Raw genomic sequence first — 19,148 nt, 5'->3', positions numbered from 1 at the left:
GAGAATTTATATTTTTTTTAACGTATTAAAATGTTATATCTTTTAAGAATAAAATTATTTTAAATATAATAATTAATCATAACATTAATTACGCACAATATATAAACAATTTTAGTGAAATAAATATGGTTAGAACTAGGTTATAATGAAAAACTAGATTGTGATTAATTTTTATTTCATGATTTTCTTGTACCGATCATAGCAATTGGAAGGGCAAAGGAACAAATTTAGATATTATGTCGATATTAATATTTTTTCTAAAATAATATTTAATATAGTGGATATAATAATTAATTATAGTTGTTATCTAGTTCTTTTAGTGTTGTATTTTAATTACTTATAATGAAAAGAAGAGCTATCCTTAAAATTCATATTTTAATTACTTATATACCATAATCATGTTTATATTTTAGAATTAGTGATACTTTATCTTCCTTGGTTATCTTTAATGTCTATAGAAAGTCTTCCTGAGTCATCCCAGACATGCCCCACTCTCGGTTTATGTTCTCCTTCCATATTTAACTGACTCTAATGGATACCTACCGATTTGTTTCTAGATACATGTTAACATATTATTTTTCCATCAAACTATTTCTATGATGATCATGTTTAAGAGGAGAGATATTTATGTGCTGTGATACATACATATATATATATATTATCCGTTGAAGCTTCCTAATGTAGTTCGTAGGAAGGTCACAATGAAGCTGCTTCATAGAGAAAAGGCTATGGAGTTTATATTATGTGCACCATAGTTCATTGGTTTAGTATCAATGGTGCCAAAAATGAGTGATAATAATCCAAAACCACCGGATTCACCTGAGAGTGATTTCAGCAAGCAATGGCCTTCGGAGCTCTATGAGTACCTGAATTTAGATGATGATCAATTGGCATGTGATGAGCTCGATTCGTTTGTTTCAGGGCATGTTCTCAGCCCTAACACTGATCAAGCCAATGAAGTCGGTGACCTTGTAGGAAGTAGCAGCCACCATGAAGAGTTTTCTACCAGTAAACAAAGTTCCTGAAATGAAGTTTATTTTGCTCTCTTCATAGCAAAGGAATTGATATGATCAGCAACTTCTCATAAATTATGCTTTCTTTAGACCTTCTGTTTTTCTCAACTTGTATGTGTTTGGTTGTGTCAGACGTAGATGAGAAGAAAGAAGTGAGAGATAGAGTTGCGTTCAAAACAAAGTCAGAGATAGAAATAATGGATGACGGGTTCAAGTGGAGGAAGTACGGAAAGAAGAAGGTGAAAAACAGCCCCAATCCAAGGTATGATTCATATGAGTCTTTCATGTATATTGAACAACTTTGTTAATTATATAATAAATTTTGTTTTGCAGGAACTACTACAAGTGTTCAGTAGACGGTTGTTCAGTAAAAAAGACAGTTGAAAGGGAGAAGGATGATCCGAGGTACGTAATAACAACCTACGTAGGCACCCATACTCATCCGAGTAACAGTTAAGTCGAAAATTATGAAGTTTTGAGGTTTCGATTGCTGCTGCATGTGCTCTCATGTGGAAGATATCAGAGTTAGTATTGAACTTTAAGGGCTAAGAAGATGAAATAGCACGACAGTTAAATTGGAAGATGGTGATTTGGTGAAGATGAATAAAGGTTGATACAACTGTGAGCAATGAGATTTTCCCAAGCCTTTGGGCATTGCGACCCTATGGTTCGTGATGTGTCCCTGTACCCCTATGTTTTATATGTGCTGCAATTATTAATTATTCTGTTCTTTATTTACACTAGTAGTAGCTATATTTTGCAATGGATTTTGCTTCTGAATCACAAGCAGCACTTCTTTAACCGTCTAATCACCTAATCTCCTAAAATCCCCCCTTTTTTTTTCTAAAAGTTATCTATGTTTAAATATAATTTTTCATGATTTTTAAAACATATAAGTATATTAAATTTAAATTAATCTCAATTTTGAATATTTTGTTTGAATAAGATAATTTAAATTTAGTAAAAAAAATTGTTTGAATAATTATCACAACAAATTATTTAAATATCAGTAGTCAATATTAATTGATGTTAGTTTTTTTTTTATCAAAGTTAGTCTAGATTTTTTCAACTAATATCTGTTAAAAAAGTATTCATATTAACTGAAATTGTTTTAAATTGAAGTTGACTACAATTATTTTAGCTAATATTAATCCATGTTATTTTTACAAAATGTTGATGACTGAGAATTTATTATTGACTTTTTTTAATTAATGTTGGCCGGACATCATTATCAATGATAAAAGAAATCACTGAAAACATCCATGTCATACCTCAATTGAAAAAAAAATTACACTTGCACAAAAATAATCTCTACGACATTGATTGAAAAACTTCAAATAAATCAAAGAAGAAACTATAGTGGGTTAAACATTCTAACAATTTAAATTACAAAATAATCTTTATTATAATGTCTAGCCTTAATCAAGTCGACGACACTACAATCACAGTCCAGTTAAAAGAAAATATTCTCTCTTTAAAAAATGTAAATTTAAAATATATTTTCTCTTTAAAAAATGTAAATTTAAAATACAAAAAAATTCAAATTCTCAATTTTTAAGTAAAATTTATTACTACCAAGAAAAATAGTTTTAGTTGATATAATTAGAAATTCAATTATTCAGGTCTCATTTTAAAAGAATCATCATCTTTATAAAAATTTATTTTTTTCCCTTTTTCTTATGCTTTTTCTCTAGGATTATAACCTCCTCGTTCATCGAGTCTCTCATTGAATTCCTGGCAATGAACTCTACAACATTGTCTGATCAAAATTTTAGATAGAGTAAGTTCATTATTGACTCCTTTTCCTTTGAGTTGGTTTTGATTTGTTTAGGTTTGCCTTTAGTTTAATCTTGCATGTGATGTTTTTATCTTCATAAGTAGTATATGTTAGCTTAGGGTCCTAGTGGTATAGTTAGATTTGTGATCAAGACTCTTTGGTGCATGTTAAGTGACCTTTAAACTTTTGATAGATTTGGAGCTCTTAATGAGTATCTGCTCAAGTTCGGGTAAGGGGGGCTAGTTTAAATTTTCAATAGAACTCTAAGCTAGAAGATCTGAATGTGGGGGTGATATGGTCACTAGTTCAAAATTTTGTTTGCAGGATTGATTGTTTATGAGTGATGTAAAATATTGTTTGAATTAAAATGTGAATATGTTGATTTTGATATGGATGAATTACGGTAAAATATTTGTTTGAATTTGAAAAATTGGTTGATTTGTATAGTTAATATAGAGTAAGTTAATTTTGAAGTGAAATGAGTTATTGAAATTGTTTTTAATTGACTATGAATGATGAAATTAGGCCTAATTATGCAGATTTCTCTGCATATCTCGCTCAAGTGAGCTAATTCTCGTTCAAGCGAGAATAAAATAGAAAGATGGGGTGCTCTCATGTCCATTTTTGCTCAAGCGAGGCCTATGATGAAATTCTTGTTGGGTATGAAACCATAACCAATTGGGTTGGGATGACTAGACACCATGTTTAGTGAGTGGGCTTAATCATTGTACACAGTTGAAACGCAGGTGAACATTGTTCTGTGGCTTCAAGTGGAAGATTGTTGGGTATGAAGTCATGATCAATTGGGTTGGGCTGACTAGACACCATGTTTAGTGAGTGAGTTTAATCATTGTGTCCCCTTTATAATTTTTATTTAAAGAAATCATTGTACTTGTAATTGGTGTGCAACAGGACTTAAATGAAAACCTAATAGTTGTCCGTGTGGATGTAGGTTGCAGTTGGCGACCGAACCACGTTAAATTCTGTGTTGTTTATTTTCTGCAGTTGATTCGTGATTATGTGTATTGCTTCCGCGTGCGTTTTTTCCCATCAATTTTGCGTGCTCAAGCAAGGGAATTTTTGCTTGGGCGAAACCCAATCTCGCTCAAGCGAGCAAATTCTCGCTCAAGCTAGATCCTTTTTAAAAAAACTTAAAATTTTTATTTTGGATTTTGAAAACCTAGTTTATATTGCTTATTGCTTTTCATTGAAAAATCTAAATTTTATTTAGAAATAAAATTAAAGGAACTTAGTTATGTGTTTAAATGAATTTTTAGATATATTTGGATTGTTTTTGAAAATATAAATTATGATGTGATTGATTGGTGTATTGATGTGCTACATGAGGTATGGAATGATATGAAAGTGTGATTAAAACATAGTATTTTCAGGAAAGGAAATATCGTGTTAAGATTGTTATCAGGGTGTATTGATATGTCATGTCCCGATCCAATGAGACGATCCTGACTTTACTAATATAACGAAATCACATAAATGAAGTTATTCAGTTGGTGAGAGTCGATGGAGGTTCATATGACTTTGTTTGAGGTTTGAAATATAATATGTTCTTTCGAGTCATATGTATTTACTTTATGATGCGAGATGATGAGATATTGAGATGTTTATGTGCATGATTGTGCAGTATGACAGGTGCAAGTCTCAGAATTCTAATTTCAATACACGAGTCTTCTGGAAGTATAATCAAGTGTCAATGTGTTGTGAGTCCGTAGGAGTATGACATGTGAAAGATGAATTTTAATAGACACTTGATGGTTTGAGAAAATGTATGAGACTTGATGAATCATGTTTATTAATTTGAAATTGAAATTATATAAAAAAATATATATAGCTAGCTTACTCTTTGCTTTGTTTTGTGGTTGTTTTTTTAATCTGAGATAATCGTTTATTTACACGGGAACATATGATGTTACGGATGATAGAACTCTTTAGTGAAAAGTTGGAGGATGAAAATGTTTATTTTATTTTTGAATATTTTGTTTTAAACCTTTGTATATATGAAAGGGGATATATAGGAAATTGATTTTGAGACCATAATTTTATTATGTTTGTTTTTTATTGGAGAAATTGATTATAATACATAAGTGATTTCCAAACTAAAACAATTTTAAATAACTTTTATATTCGTTGAATAGTTTTCTAAAGTATTATCATGATGTCGAAATTTATATAACATAACAAACTAAACTAAAAAGTATTAAGAGTGAGGTTACATCGTAAAATACACAAAATAAATAAATAAAGACATAATTTATCTCTTAAATTAGTCTTCTCAGTTTTTTAGTTAAATAATTTTCGAAATTCTTTATTTGCATAGTTCAGAAATTATATAACATAATAAATTAATCACAATCTAGTTTTTCATTATATTTAAAACCATAATATCATTTTATAAGAGAACTTCAATCCTAAATAAATAAGTACCACTATACTTATTTCAGTTCCCTATTATGTAACTATAATAATAAATGAAAATTAATGTTTATAACTGACTTTTTGTATTATTGTTTTATAACTTTAATGCAAATTTTAATAACCGTTATAATAATAATTTTTACTTATTTTATATTATCATTGAGAAATGGGCAGAAATTGGAAAATGACAAAAAGGAAAGAAAGAAAGAAGAGTAGAGGAAAATGGAAAGTCACATAATAAGTGGAAGAAGATAAGACACAGTAGGAGAATTGTGGAACTGTAGGCGTTCTTGCTTCTGCACTAAAGGTTCCCTTGCGCGCGTGGGCTTCCATGGAAGGGATGATGCAGCTTGCATATGGCGCTACGGTGAAGCTCATGCTGTCTGCACTCGAGCGTAACCTGCTCCCTGACGCCGTCACCAGGAGACTCACGCGCGTCCTTTTGGCTACTCGCCTTCGCTCTTCTTCCAACACATCCTCAGATCTTCAGCTTTCACACCTCCTACATTTCGCACATTGTATTATTTCTTACCTTCTCAGTTTCTCTCGTTGCGATTATAACTACTTTCTCCATAATCATTCACTAGAACTCTCTAGGAATCAAAAAAGGAAGAATAACGAAACATTATCTTGCAACGTGTTAATGTAATTATCTGCTTTTATAGTTCTTTTGATTTTGTCCAGTGAGTGAACAGTTTGACCATGAATTTCATGTCTCGTGCTCTTTCAGCTTTACAAGAGATGCCGATAGCAATCAACACTGAGAAGGCGAAATCTCAACATTATGAATTACCAACAGCTTTCTTCAAGCTCGTCCTTGGAAGCAATCTCAAATACAGGTACTTCTAAGATGAATTTGTTGTCGTTTGGTAATTTTACCTTAAAAGTTCCTTTGATTTTTATGCTATTAGCAGATATTGTTCCTGTTTCTTTGATTTCTGTTTTCGATTTTTTTTTTTTTTTTTAAGTTGATGTCTCAGTCTCTCCACATATAGCACTGTTGAGGTAGGATCTCAAAATAGAAGCAGACGATGAGAAAATATCTTTTAACTGAAAGTCATTTTCTGTTGCAAAATGAATATACGAGGGATTTAAGTTGTTGACAAAATAAATTACTGACAAGTATGTGTGCATGAAAGAAAAATGGTAAAATACGCTCACAACCTTATGGCTAATATAACATTCCCAAATGCATGAACTGATGCAGCTGTTGCTATTTCTCTTCTGCCTCAATGACGCTGGAAGATGCTGAAGAAGCAATGTTGAAACTGTACTGCGAGAGATCAAACCTCAAAGATGGTCACACAGTACTTGATGTGGGATGTGGTTGGGGATCGCTGGCTTTATACATTGCCAAGAACTACACTAACTGCAGAGTTACAGGAATCTGCAATTCAACAACTCAAAAGGCTTATATTGAGGAGAAGTGCCGGTATGCTGCTTGATATCCCATTGTTTGCTTTAAAGCCTTATGCATTGCCATATGGCTCACAAAAATCTTATTAAACAGATGAGATAGGTGGAACCGATATTGAGCTTGCTAATTAAATAAATATTGCATGATGGTCAAAATCACACTCTTCTTCTCTCTTGTCAGAGATCTTCAGCTGCAAAATATGAATATTATAGTTGCTGATATTAGCACGTTTGAAATGGAGGCTTCTTATGACAGAATATTTTCCATAGAAATGTTTGAGGTTAGAATTTGTGAATAAATAATTAGGGTCAAACACACGTTTTTTCTTGTATTTTAGAGTCAGCTTTGACCTTGATGCAGCATATGAAGAACTACAAAGAGCTTCTCAAGAAGATATCCAAATGGATGAAAGAGGATAGCCTTTTATTTGTGCATTACTTCTGCCACAAAGCATTTGCCTACCACTTTGAGGTGAACCCAATACAACACCATTAAACAACTTGGCCATTATGATCTGTTGGTTGTTATATTAGTCAATGCATTAACAAAACTAGTGACTTTTCAACATTTCATAGATATAATTCATTTACCTACTACTGGCGACTTCTTCATGCAGGACAAAAATGAAGATGACTGGATTACAAGATACTTCTTTTCTGGAGGAACTATGCCGTCAGCAAATCTACTTCTTTATTTTCAAGTAAGTTTTCTATGCTTCTTGTGCCAGCTTTGTTATTAACTGATGGTATTTCTGAATCCCATCAAATGTTGCCTTGTGTTATATGAAGGAAAAAAAAAATCTCTTTAAATGAAAAGATGGAAAAAGAAAGAAGTACCCGCTATACTTTTGTTTAACACTTTTATATCAGGTCCAGAATTTGCTCACCTGTAACTGTCTTCTTTGGTGATGTATGTAGGATGATGTTACGGTCATCAACCATTGGCTAGTAAATGGAAAACACTACTCACAAACCAGGTTAGATCAACTTGACTGTTCAATGATTTTAAGCAATCCTGTCATATTCCACAGATAGTTGATCTGTTTACAAAGCAAGTTCGAACTGTATCACTTCTGAAAAAAAAATGAATATTTGTTGCAGTGAAGAATGGCTCAAAAGAATGGACCAGAGAATGACTTACATCAAGCCAATTATGCAATCGACCTATGGCAATGATTCAGCTACCAAGTGGACTGCCTATTGGAGAACATTCTTCATATCTGTAGCGGAACTTTTCGGATACAATAACGGTGAAGAATGGATGGTTGCACACTTTCTTTTCAAAAAGAAATAAAATAAGCCAAAACCTAATATTTTAATTTGACTGTTTAAGAATGGCTTCCAAACCTATTTAACTATTTGTCCTAAGTAGTCAGGACAAAGGAACTTGCCAATGGAAGTTGCAATTTCAATAATGTTGTGTACTTAATTAACTCTAAACATAATTAATCTTATAAAATTTATTTAATATGATAAAATGTCACATGGTGATATTTTTATTCAATGTACTCTTCCATATTAAAACTATCGACTCGTGCATCAAATTATATTTATAAATAATTTAATATTGTATAAAATTATATTTATAAATAATTTAATATTGTATGAAATTATATTTATAAATAATTTAATATTGTATGAAATTATATTTATAAGTAATTCGATATTGAGTTTCTATTTTTTTTATTCTCTGAAGTACATTTTAAGATAATATTTTTTAAATTATTTTAGTTATATATTATATAACTTATCATTTTATTCAATGTAAAATTTTATATTTACATTTTTCTCAAACGATACTTTTCTCTAAGCTTAGCAACACCATCGATATTTAATATTCTAAAGCAATAGTTTTTGTCAACATGATTCTGGTATAGTTCTTAACTTACATTAATGGAATACTCACTTGACATGCACATTTTGAAAACATATTTAGATTTAGAACAAAGAAAATTTTCAATACAAATAATCTTTCTTACATGATCTATTTTCAATTTTATTATACTCATATTAACATATTATCAAGTTAAACCATGAACTTTGATGCGATATATTTAAAATACAACGAAGATAAAATACAATGGAATTTCTTCATTAGTACATAATGCATAAGTAAATTTGATCACATTTGATCAAAATCTTAACACATTAAATTTGCAAGTTTTTCTTTATTTTTATGTAAATATGAGATTTATATTCATGTTTGTAATCCAACAATCACCTTTAATGATGACAAAAAAAATGTGTATGCAGATATATGCGATATTACATTTATAATTGATACTAAACATATGCTTATATAGTTTACTTTTAATGGATAAATATTGGTACGGTGTGTATTTTACTCATTTTTTAAGAGGACAAAATAATGTCCATCCTATGAAGTTGTCTTCCTTGCTATTTCATATGTTTTGATCTCCTCAAGCAAAATCCTTTTCATATCCATCAATATTCAATCATAGACAATGTTTTCATTACTTTTAATGTATGTAACTCCATAATTTTTTTAATTTCAAAAATACCTTTTGATAAAAAGTGTTAGGATTTGTTTTCTCCAGTTTCAATTTGTATAATATAAATGAATTCTACAATTTTCAGAATACAATATTTTTATTTTTTAAATTGTATAGTTAAAAAAATATTTTTGAATCTAGAAAATAATTTTTAAATTTTACAATTAAAAATATAATTTTATATTATAAATTTTAAAATTTTAAAAATATTTTCAAATCTAGAAAATATCTTTCAAATTAGGCTTTTTCATAAAAAGTATGGAGAAAAAATGTCCAGAGATGCCAAAAGAAAACATCTACTTCAAAACATGTGTATTATCAATAGTTCACATCAATAAAATCCATAGTTTAAATCAAAAAAAGTTTTAATACAAAGAATCTTCAATCACACAGACTCAGTTTTTAAATTCAAAATATCCATATACCTAGGTTCATTTTTTATTGTTATATAATCACATGAACAAATAATCACTTTAAATTAATTATTTCAATACCACTTATTGAGAAATTGAGGAGATACAACATTAAAAAGATCGTCATCAGTAAAGTACAACAGTGTATGGAACTTCATATTCACAATTGTTCTTTTACCGTCTATTTCTAAACATATTTCATATTATAGGATGTGTCACGATTAGGCCAAGTGTAATTTCATGTTTCTTTTTGTCTAGAGAGTTCAATTTACATATAGTGACCAAAAATACTTATTTTACCATTGGCTACTGTGCCAACTTCGAACTATTAGTATTATTTTCACAAGTCATGACCATAGTTACAACCCCCTTCTTGGGCATAAAAGATTAAAATGAGCAGCCAAATACATGAAGTTCAAGCATTGTCAGATATAAGAGGGTAAAAACTCAAATGTACAAGCCACGGCCTTAATCCGGTGATTGGAGAGGCTTACTGATGATAGGGGATAATGAAAATTCTATCAACATATTTTAGATTAAAATTGTCCTGTTGCCAGACTTCTTGCTCCCATATCCTATATTCAACAGCCAGGCAGATCTAACCTATAATTCGGAGTATAAAAGTGAATGTCTCTATCTGATAGAGTTCATCTGAGCACCATCAAGATATATTATCACCCAAGAAATTAATGTCCAGCCGTGAGTATCATGCTGTTAAGCTGTTGCCATGTTCAGACGGTAGACGAAATGGGAAGTGCGCAAACTGTATTTTTAGGGTTGGCGAGTCAGGCAATTTATCATCAAACTTGTACCCTGCATCAAGTTTTACCATTGAGTATACAACCCACACACATACATATGTTGTTTAAGGACCTTTTAATTTAAATTTCAAATTGACAATTTCCAACCAAAGGCTAAGTTTACATGGAGTAGTACACCTTCTTACAAACATTGTACATTTAGATTTATATTTAATATATGAATACATGGAATATGAGAAATTTACTTATAATATTCAACTTTTTTTAGAGGGGTGTGTGTTTCTAATAAGAATAAATTATATAAAAAAAATAGCTTTTGTTGACATCCAAAGCAGAGAAGCTGTTTCTGGTGAAAACACAATTCACATACAATAGACTTAGTTACAACATAAATTGTTACATATCTAAACTGTCAAGTCATTATGATATTTAAGATTATTCTTTATTCGTTACAAGTCTGGTTGAGTAAGTGCTTAGTAAGTTATAATTGGGTTAGTACTGATACTTTAATTAGGATATTGGCATAAATAAATGTTAGTGCTCTCTATTTTGATCCACAACCCACCGTAGAATCAGAGATTCCATATTATTCAATAGCCTACTTTCATATTTCACTTTTTCGATAACATCCTCAGGACTGTGCATAGATATAAAACATAATTATATGCAATCCAGAAAAAAAATTACCTTGCAGGGCTTCCAGGGCAGTGAGAGCACATTTGGAGTCAAGAAACTCCACAAAACACAAAGTCACAGCCTTGTCACCGCTCTGCAGCATCCCGATCATTTAAAAACGATTCATTATTCATAATAAATGAAGCACAACGAAATAGCGTAGGTTAACACTCTACAGTTAATATATCTACCTACCAAAGCTAATGTATTACTAACAAGGTAGTCAAACTCAAGATTGTATTATTCAGACTGGAAAGGAGACACTGAATTGTAAATCGGGGAATCGTAACGTGATGCATAAGATTCTACAATATAAAAATCATATGCATATGACATAGCATATATAAGAAAGGGGAAATTCCATATAGCACAGCTGATACTTAAGTAAGCTTAAATTTATAATGTTAGATTAATAACCATAAAAAAGTCAACAACTAAACTCCATACAGAACTCATAATTCCAAGTCAAAAATGAAAAACAAAGCAAGTTAAAATACTGCAGTGGTGCCTGGTGACTACTACTCCTAGTCAAAACACAAAACATGAACACCTAGACTAGACCTCTAATAGATCATCCAAATTAAAATCATAATCACTCAAGAGATCCTCATTTCCACCATCTAGTAAGATGAACCAGTGAAATCAGAAAGAGAACCCGTGAACCACAGCTAAAGAGGCAGAGGAACCAAACAGAGAGTCAGTCCAATTCTAAAACATGGTGGAGAAGAGCTCTGGTCAAAATGGTCCTTGCAAAAGTTTTAGGGTTTGGGTTAGAGAGGAGGCAGAGTTTGTGCGAGAGGTTGATGAAGTGATGCCACTGAAGGTATTGGTGCTACAGAAAAGTTGGTTTTGGGGCTTGGATATTGAGCTTAGGTTTTCAGAAGGCCAAAACTAAAAAAACAGAGAGAGAAACTGGACCAAACTCTGAAAGTTGGCACACAAAAACTTGATCCACACAAACTCATGAAACAGGCCAATTCCACCGTTTTACAATTCCACACTATGAGTCTACCGATTTTGCTCTGCAAAGATTTTAAGTATGGACAAACTCGTCAAGGCATAGCAGAAGTGTAGAATCGTGCAATTCTATAAATTTTGACTACCATGATTATTAACTAGAGGAATATTGCAACAAGTATAATAATCATGACCTTATATGCATTTGTTCTCTTTCCTGGACAAGACAATTAAAGTAGATTGTATATTATTGAAATATTCTAAAATAAACAACATGAAATTCTTAATTAACACACTTACACGTCTAGGCTCCTTGTGAACAACTCTGATATCCTTATAGCCAATAAAGGGGCGGAAAAGATCTATGGGCATGGGTCAAGGCTTCATATAAACATTACAACAAAATACAACGTATATTGGAAATGTATCTTGGAGGAAGAGAGAAAGAAGGGCAATATTTTCATTTTTAAATTAAGAGTTATCTAGTGTTTACAAAACCAATAGAATTTTCACCTCCCTTCTTTTTCTCTTCAAAATTTCACTCCCAAGCATACCCTTAAAGTTATTTTGGACACCAAGTGATTTAATCTCCATATGCTATTAAACTTACAAGGCAAATTACAATCTCGTATAGTAAATCCAGTACAGTTAATTTCAAAATACTTTGTTCCTATTCGTTATTGCTATGCCAGGAACAAAAGGCAATATGCAAATGCACACAGGCAGACATATATAAGCCACAAAGGATACGCCCAACTTCCCTTCTGGTGCAGTTATTTGGAAGTCCACCAACAAACAGAATGTTGGAGTCTGCTGCGGGCAGGCCATCGTAACTGCTTTTAGATGACGCTCTTTTACTGTTTACATCAGAAACACCATGACTAATACCTAGTGGTGCCATATCTCGTTTTTTAGTCAGCTCAGGATCTGCGAGAGGTGAATAACCCTTAACAGGCTCAGAATGAACCCTAGATCCCAAAGTATCATCAGCACTATAAAACAAGCCTATCTGCGGAAACAATCAAAATTAAAAATGAAAATCCATCCCACATGGTCACATAACAACTCAAAGTAGTATTATAAAGCTTTTACGTCTCTCTGCAGGTAATCTGATCCAATACCCCGCAATTCAGTGGAATTTGAAGGCTCCGTTGGAATATAACCAGCGAAGCTGGTCCTCCCAATGCTTGCTGACAGAACCAAAACAATGGTCAAAACATAATCATTATTTTCCGTAATAAGAGGTTAAAGTATTTATTTCATAGGTATAGTTTTCTCATTTTAAGTTCTAGTTCCTGTGTAAAAATTGTAAGACCTTTAGTCCTTACACAGTTTCTGCCATATTTTAACACCACAAAAAAAAAAGCTTTTACAGCGGATTTATAAGTTGATCTGACTATACCATCTAAGAAACAAAATTTTGCTTCTAGGTTTAAGTTCATTCATTTTATGGTTATCCAAACATGCACTCTAGACCATCAAAAAGTTTTCTCTCTTCAGTTTTACAGCAGTTTTAAACCATCAAAATATTCTAGTGTTTTGAATGGGGATCAAAATAACTTTTATATCATGGACTAAAACCCAGAGTTTTCTTGTATCAAAACTAACACTTAAAATGGAGACAATTGTAAGGAGTAAGGCAATGGTTTAACCTTTGAAGAAACAGAGTCTAATTACTGGTGCGCCCGTTTTCTATAATAACTCATTTAGGGTTTAGTGTTGAAGAATAAAAGTAATTGTTGAAACTTTAAGAAACTAACAGAACAGCTACTATGAATCCAGTGGTTAAAACATGTGAAACTGGTTTGGTTTTGTAGTTCTATACGTGTTTGTGCGACGAAAAAGGAATTAAAAATTAGAAATGGACAAGATTATTTGGGATTTTGTAAAAGCAGGGAATATCAGTGAGTACCTCCGTCCGCGGCTGCCGGAGCACCATACGAGTAGTAGGGATCCGCCATGAACACTCGCTCCTCTCTCTTTGGCCACAGTCGAAAGAAAGAAAGAAATGTGAATAAAGTAAAGGGAACAGACACTCCCTTGCGAGTGTTAACAGTTATCTAATTTTCTTCTTTATTATCTATAAACAAATTATTATAATTATTTTTTATTACGTATAAAAATTAGTAGGATGGAATATTATACATTTCTGGTTGGTACTAAATGCAAAAGTAATAGATAAGTAGTTCAAATTAACAAATTGGAACATTATCTGAATTTATTTAAAACAAATAAAAAAAGTTTTAAAATAGTAGTTTAGGTTTTAAATAAAAAAAATGAATAATTTTGATTGAGAATTAAAATTCAAATTTGCTCGAAAATAAACCTAACACTCCAAATAATTATAAACTTTTTATATATACAATAATATATTATTACGTGAAAAATAGTTCATTATTGAAACAATATCGAAAAAAGAACTATATATAAACTCTATATTTGTAGACATAAATATAATTATTACTTACTTTATAATATGGTCTATTCATATAATTCATAAGTTATAAATCAAATCATAATTCAGTAACAGTATACAGAGTGCAGATAATTCAAACTTTTCATGAATAGGAATTTTTCAATAACCACATATTAATAATTTCAATTCATATGTTAAAAGTGTATTAATACATTAAAATATAGATTTAGTTCATATGTTCAAAGTATATTTAAGAAGTAATGTGGAGACCTCTTAGAAACTACAAATTTACATTTTAAAATATTTTTTTATTAAAAAGTAAATTTTAAATTTAACTCAATATTATAAAATTGTGTTGAGATGATGAAAATCTGTATATGAAACTATATATTATAGATAATTCGATAACAAATATATAAGTAAATATACTAAATTCTCATTATTATAAATTACTTTAAAATCATATTAATAGGTAAAATTTAAATTTTATTTTATTTTATAAAACTTTTCTATTATGAAATATTGTTATTTCTAATATAAGATATGTAACAATTTTTTTTTTTTCAATGACTTGATGAAAAATTGTCTCTTTTTTTTTTTAATAATGTAAGGATTTAGAAAATTCCTTTAGAGTAGAAGTAATATATTTTAAATGACTCCTGAATAATTTTAAATAAAAGGGCATATAAATAGAAATTTAATAGAATTTTGTTTTATATGGCTAACTTAACCTGTTATTTGGTTGTGTTGTTTCTCTAATTGTGATGATCGTGTATTTACACGGGAAGATTGCAGGTAATAGAGCTCCTTAGTGAGCAGCAGAAGGATTAGATAGATTTAAATTGAATTTTATTTTTAAACTTTTTGGATGTATATATTAAATCCCTATGAAGAGAGATATATTTTTAAGATACAAATATGAGAAAACTACATATGTTCATATGAGAAAACAAAAGTTCTCTCGTATTTTTATTACTAAAAAATAATTATATGTAATAAATTAAAACAATTTCAAAATTCATCCGGAACCTATTTCTACCTATTCAAAAATTCTCAACATGTTTAAAATGTGGAGTTATAAACATCTATTATCTTGATTTCATGTTCTTAGCATTTCAATTCAAAATGACCATTCAAAGTTTAATACACCATTCAATAATATTAAAGTATCAATCCATACATAATAACTAAATAAAATTAAAATTAAATATAACTATTTTTTTATCAAAGTTTAATTGTGATTTTTCTATTCCAACTATGATTCTCATAAAATCTCCGTAATTTATGACAACTCTAATATCTTAAAGTCTTAGTATAACACAAGTAAATAAAACCAAATTTTGGTCAATAGTCAAATTAGAGAAATCATTCTTATCAATTAACTTGACAACTAACTATATAATAGTAGAAAACAGTATTAAAATAATTAAAAACAAAAAAAATATTATTTTAAAGTGACATTTATTATAACGAAAATTGAGTAATCTACACAAAGGCTTGTTTGCTTTAAAGGATGTACTCTTCACGATGATGAAAGTGCAATGATATTCTTTGTTTTGATCTGCTGATGTACGCGGAAGAGGAAGAGAGGATCACTGTGAATATTACTTTCCTTACTTATTCTCATATTGCAAAGAACCTTGAAGAAAGCCACGTAAGCAAGTGTATTTTTTCCATTTTAGCCTTTTTTTTTGTCTTTGCGTAAAAGTAGAAGATTACTTAATATATAACATAATATAATATAAATAAAATAATATTAAAATTATCTAAATATAAATATTAATTATTACAATAAATTTAACCAACACAAATATTTAATGATATTATTAATAAAATATAATTTTAAAATAATGATAATAAATATAAATTAAATAAAATTATTAAATAATAGTATTATTAATAATAATTTTTTTTTATATCAAATATTTAATAATAATTATTTATTATTAATAATAAATAAAATTATAATATAATAAAATTAGATATAGTTATTTATATAAATAAATAAATTATTTTTTTAAAATATAAAAAAAGTTGTAATTTTAAGTTTTCATTAATTAAAAAATTAAAATTTCAATCATACTCATCATGTCACTTACAAATTTATTATTTTTATGAAAAAAAATTATGTGTTAATGATAAAAAATTCGTGTTTTTGTTTAAATAATTATTCAATGGTATTGGAAATAATTACAAAATTTTAATTAACTCAAATTTATGCAAAAATACTTCATATTTTATTATTAAAATATTTTTAAATATAAGGATAAATTTGTAAACTTACATTTTACACATTTAAAAAAAATCAAAATTTCCTCACAACCATTCTATCACTCACAAATTCCAATAAACTTTTCTCACACATCCACTCTAACATACATAAATCCAAACAACTTCATTTTGTTCACACTTTTTTCTCACATCCACTCCCTCAAATCCTCACACATTCACTCCTTAATCCAAACACAACCTTAAGTTATAATTTTAAAAGAATTGAAAGATGAAATGAGAAACTAGAAAAGAAGGACGGAGGAGAAAAATAGTTTTTTATAAAAAAAATTATGTTAAACAGAGAAAAAGAGTTTAAGTATGGGTAAGAATGAAAAAATAAATCTGCCAAGAGTTTTATAATAAATATATTATAAAGATTTTAAAAAAGAGAAAAAATTAATTTTTTAGATTAATATTATAAAAAATGCAAACCAAATAATAAAAACACAAGTTTACTATACTATTTTTTATTTTCTTATGACATTAGTAACTATATTATAAAAAATAAATAATTTTCTTGTACATTTTACTTTGGGATATATGCTTATCATCGTTACCGGAAAAAAAAAAACCAACAATAAAACAAAATGTGCAAGTGACTATTCAGCTATAGACCTTGCATTTTAGGTTTAAATAATTGGATTCAATTATGTTAATCTGGTTTAACCATTTAAAGTGAAAATGATAAAATTAAGATAGTTAATTTTATAAAAGTTATGTGAAAAAAGTTTCTCAGATATGAAATTCTGTTTTTACTATATAGAATGTATTTTTGTTTTCTAAATAAGATCACTGTTTCAATTATCTTGCTAACATAATTTATTTGTATTTTAAAGAATATCTTATAGATAATTTGAGAAAACAGATTAAAGTAATAAAATATTACTATTAAAGATCAGTTTAGCTCACTGTGCGATACTTCTTATCTTATTTTATAAATTTTCTTAAATAATGTTATAAAAATAATTAAAATTCGAAAATAGCTCGATGAAAGCAATTAATAATTACATAAACAAGTGAGTAAACTTTTAACACAAACAATACGAAGTCAAATATTTTTTTTTTTTACTTTTTTTTCTTTTACATATTTTATTCTAGATTAATAATGTAGAATGGTCCACCCATGTGCTAGATGACTGTGTATATAAATATTAAAAATATTTTTTTAAAATGACTGTGCATATGTTTGTACCACCAATCTTAAAATAATTTACTGTGTTTGTTAATTTAAAATACAAATTATTACTGTTACCTTTTAGGCTCAGAAAAATACTAAAAAAAGTGAAAATAAAGGTAATTTTGGTAAAAAAAATAATAAAAAATAAAAAATATTTTATATAAAAAGCTAACTTTTTTTATTGTTATTATAATTATTACAAAAAACATAAATATTTGTTATAATTATTTTTTAAATAAAAAATATTTACAACATAATTATATATATAACTTAAATAATTATTTTTTATCAAACTAAAAATCTATTTATTAGTTTCTTTTGTGGTTATTATTTTACTCCAATGATTTACTTTTTTTTTCAATACTTTTATATTAATATCTTTTATTATAATTTTTGTATTATGCTTTCGGAATATTATTAAGGATAAAATAAAATAATAATTTGTACCTAATATATAAGAAAATATTATTATTTATATAGATTATAAAAGAATCAAACAAAAAAAAAAGAACATGATTACCTTTTCAGTTTTAATAATAAATAATAAATTTTATTTTATAATAACAATTTTCTTCTTTATCAATATAAGATTAAATTGGGTTTTCATTATTCACTTTCTTTTATGCTTTGTTTACAAAAACATTTATAGACTAACTAATATATTCTCAAATCTTTGAATTTTCTTTGCTATTCTTTCTCAAATAAAATCTCTTATCAATTTCTCTCTCTCACTTTTTTTATAAACATAACAAGTTTTACCATTATCCTTCTTTTTACAGTACCATTGTAGTTGCTATGTTCCTTTATCAGATTTGAATTTGACATTAATAAAGAATATACAATGTCCATTAGTTTATATGTTTTGTACAAGTTTGATCAATTAGTTTGGTTTAAAACACACATTTTTTCAAATACATATAACATTTTATAAAATTTCAAGTTTAACTTATTTATTCGTTTTAAATATGCTTAAAAGAACATAATATATTCAATAATTTATTTAGAAAATAAAATCTTTAAAAAAATATAAATTATTTTGTTATAAATTTACAAGTTTGGAATTTTTAATATCATGTTTTAACAATTTAAAAATTAATAAATATATAAATTTAAAAAATTGAATATAATGATAATAAATAGAATAATTATTTTTATGATTATTTTAATAAATTGATTACTTCAAAAGGTTTGTTTAATGAAGTAAAGTTTAATTTTTAATAAGTAGATTCCTATAAAAAAATTAATTATATCTTTTTATGGAAATTCCTTATCTAACTTGAGTTTGATGTAAAATAGATCATACACTCACATTCAACTAACTTATTA

General features: G+C 28.3%; 3 protein-coding genes across 3 annotated transcripts; 2 read left to right on the top strand and 1 right to left on the bottom strand.

The window, feature by feature from the left end:
- The first annotated feature begins 720 nt into the window (after positions 1-720).
- Positions 721-1,814, top strand: LOC137821331 (probable WRKY transcription factor 50). Its single transcript, XM_068625879.1, has 3 exons — positions 721-1,008; positions 1,146-1,275; positions 1,347-1,814. Exons 1-3 carry the CDS (start codon positions 774-776, stop codon positions 1,468-1,470), a joined length of 489 nt encoding a protein of 162 aa, XP_068481980.1. The 5' UTR covers positions 721-773; the 3' UTR covers positions 1,471-1,814.
- Positions 1,815-5,402: 3,588 nt separating this feature from the next.
- LOC137821764 ((S)-coclaurine N-methyltransferase-like) lies at positions 5,403-8,143 on the top strand. Its single transcript, XM_068626510.1, has 8 exons — positions 5,403-5,741; positions 5,954-6,062; positions 6,431-6,655; positions 6,821-6,920; positions 7,001-7,111; positions 7,257-7,340; positions 7,558-7,616; positions 7,741-8,143. Exons 1-8 carry the CDS (start codon positions 5,555-5,557, stop codon positions 7,931-7,933), a joined length of 1,068 nt encoding a protein of 355 aa, XP_068482611.1. The 5' UTR covers positions 5,403-5,554; the 3' UTR covers positions 7,934-8,143.
- A 1,713-nt stretch (positions 8,144-9,856) lies between these two features.
- LOC137821721 (RNA-binding protein 1-like) lies at positions 9,857-14,109 on the bottom strand. Its single transcript, XM_068626455.1, has 6 exons — positions 13,871-14,109; positions 13,051-13,148; positions 12,709-12,967; positions 12,259-12,320; positions 11,014-11,095; positions 9,857-10,378 (listed from the first exon to the last, which is right to left on the bottom strand). The coding sequence occupies exons 1-6, from the start codon at positions 13,917-13,919 to the stop codon at positions 10,272-10,274; spliced, it is 657 nt and encodes a 218-aa protein (XP_068482556.1). The 5' UTR covers positions 13,920-14,109; the 3' UTR covers positions 9,857-10,271.
- Positions 14,110-19,148: the final 5,039 nt, after the last annotated feature.

This window comes from Phaseolus vulgaris, chromosome 9, assembly GCF_000499845.2.
Source record: "Phaseolus vulgaris cultivar G19833 chromosome 9, P. vulgaris v2.0, whole genome shotgun sequence".
NCBI classification, from domain to species: domain Eukaryota; kingdom Viridiplantae; phylum Streptophyta; class Magnoliopsida; order Fabales; family Fabaceae; genus Phaseolus; species Phaseolus vulgaris.
The sequence above is the reverse complement of the archived record's forward strand: the minus strand, read 5'-3'. Positions and strand labels throughout refer to the sequence as shown.

Coding starts and splice junctions, on each gene's coding strand:
- LOC137821764 (XM_068626510.1), top strand. CDS start 5,555: ATGGAAGGGATGATGCAGCTTGCATATGGCGCTACGGTGAAGCTCATG. Junction 5,742..5,953: donor CCTCCTACATTTCGCACATT/GTATTATTTCTT, acceptor GTGCTCTTTCAG/CTTTACAAGAGATGCCGATA. Junction 7,112..7,256: donor CATTTGCCTACCACTTTGAG/GTGAACCCAATA, acceptor TTCTTCATGCAG/GACAAAAATGAAGATGACTG.
- LOC137821721 (XM_068626455.1), bottom strand. CDS start 13,919: ATGGCGGATCCCTACTACTCGTATGGTGCTCCGGCAGCCGCGGACGGA. Junction 13,149..13,870: donor TCCGGCAGCCGCGGACGGAG/GTACTCACTGAT, acceptor TGGTTCTGTCAG/CAAGCATTGGGAGGACCAGC. Junction 12,968..13,050: donor CAGATTACCTGCAGAGAGAC/GTAAAAGCTTTA, acceptor TTGTTTCCGCAG/ATAGGCTTGTTTTATAGTGC.
- LOC137821331 (XM_068625879.1), top strand. CDS start 774: ATGGTGCCAAAAATGAGTGATAATAATCCAAAACCACCGGATTCACCT. Junction 1,009..1,145: donor CCATGAAGAGTTTTCTACCA/GTAAACAAAGTT, acceptor TGGTTGTGTCAG/ACGTAGATGAGAAGAAAGAA. Junction 1,276..1,346: donor AAAAACAGCCCCAATCCAAG/GTATGATTCATA, acceptor TTTGTTTTGCAG/GAACTACTACAAGTGTTCAG.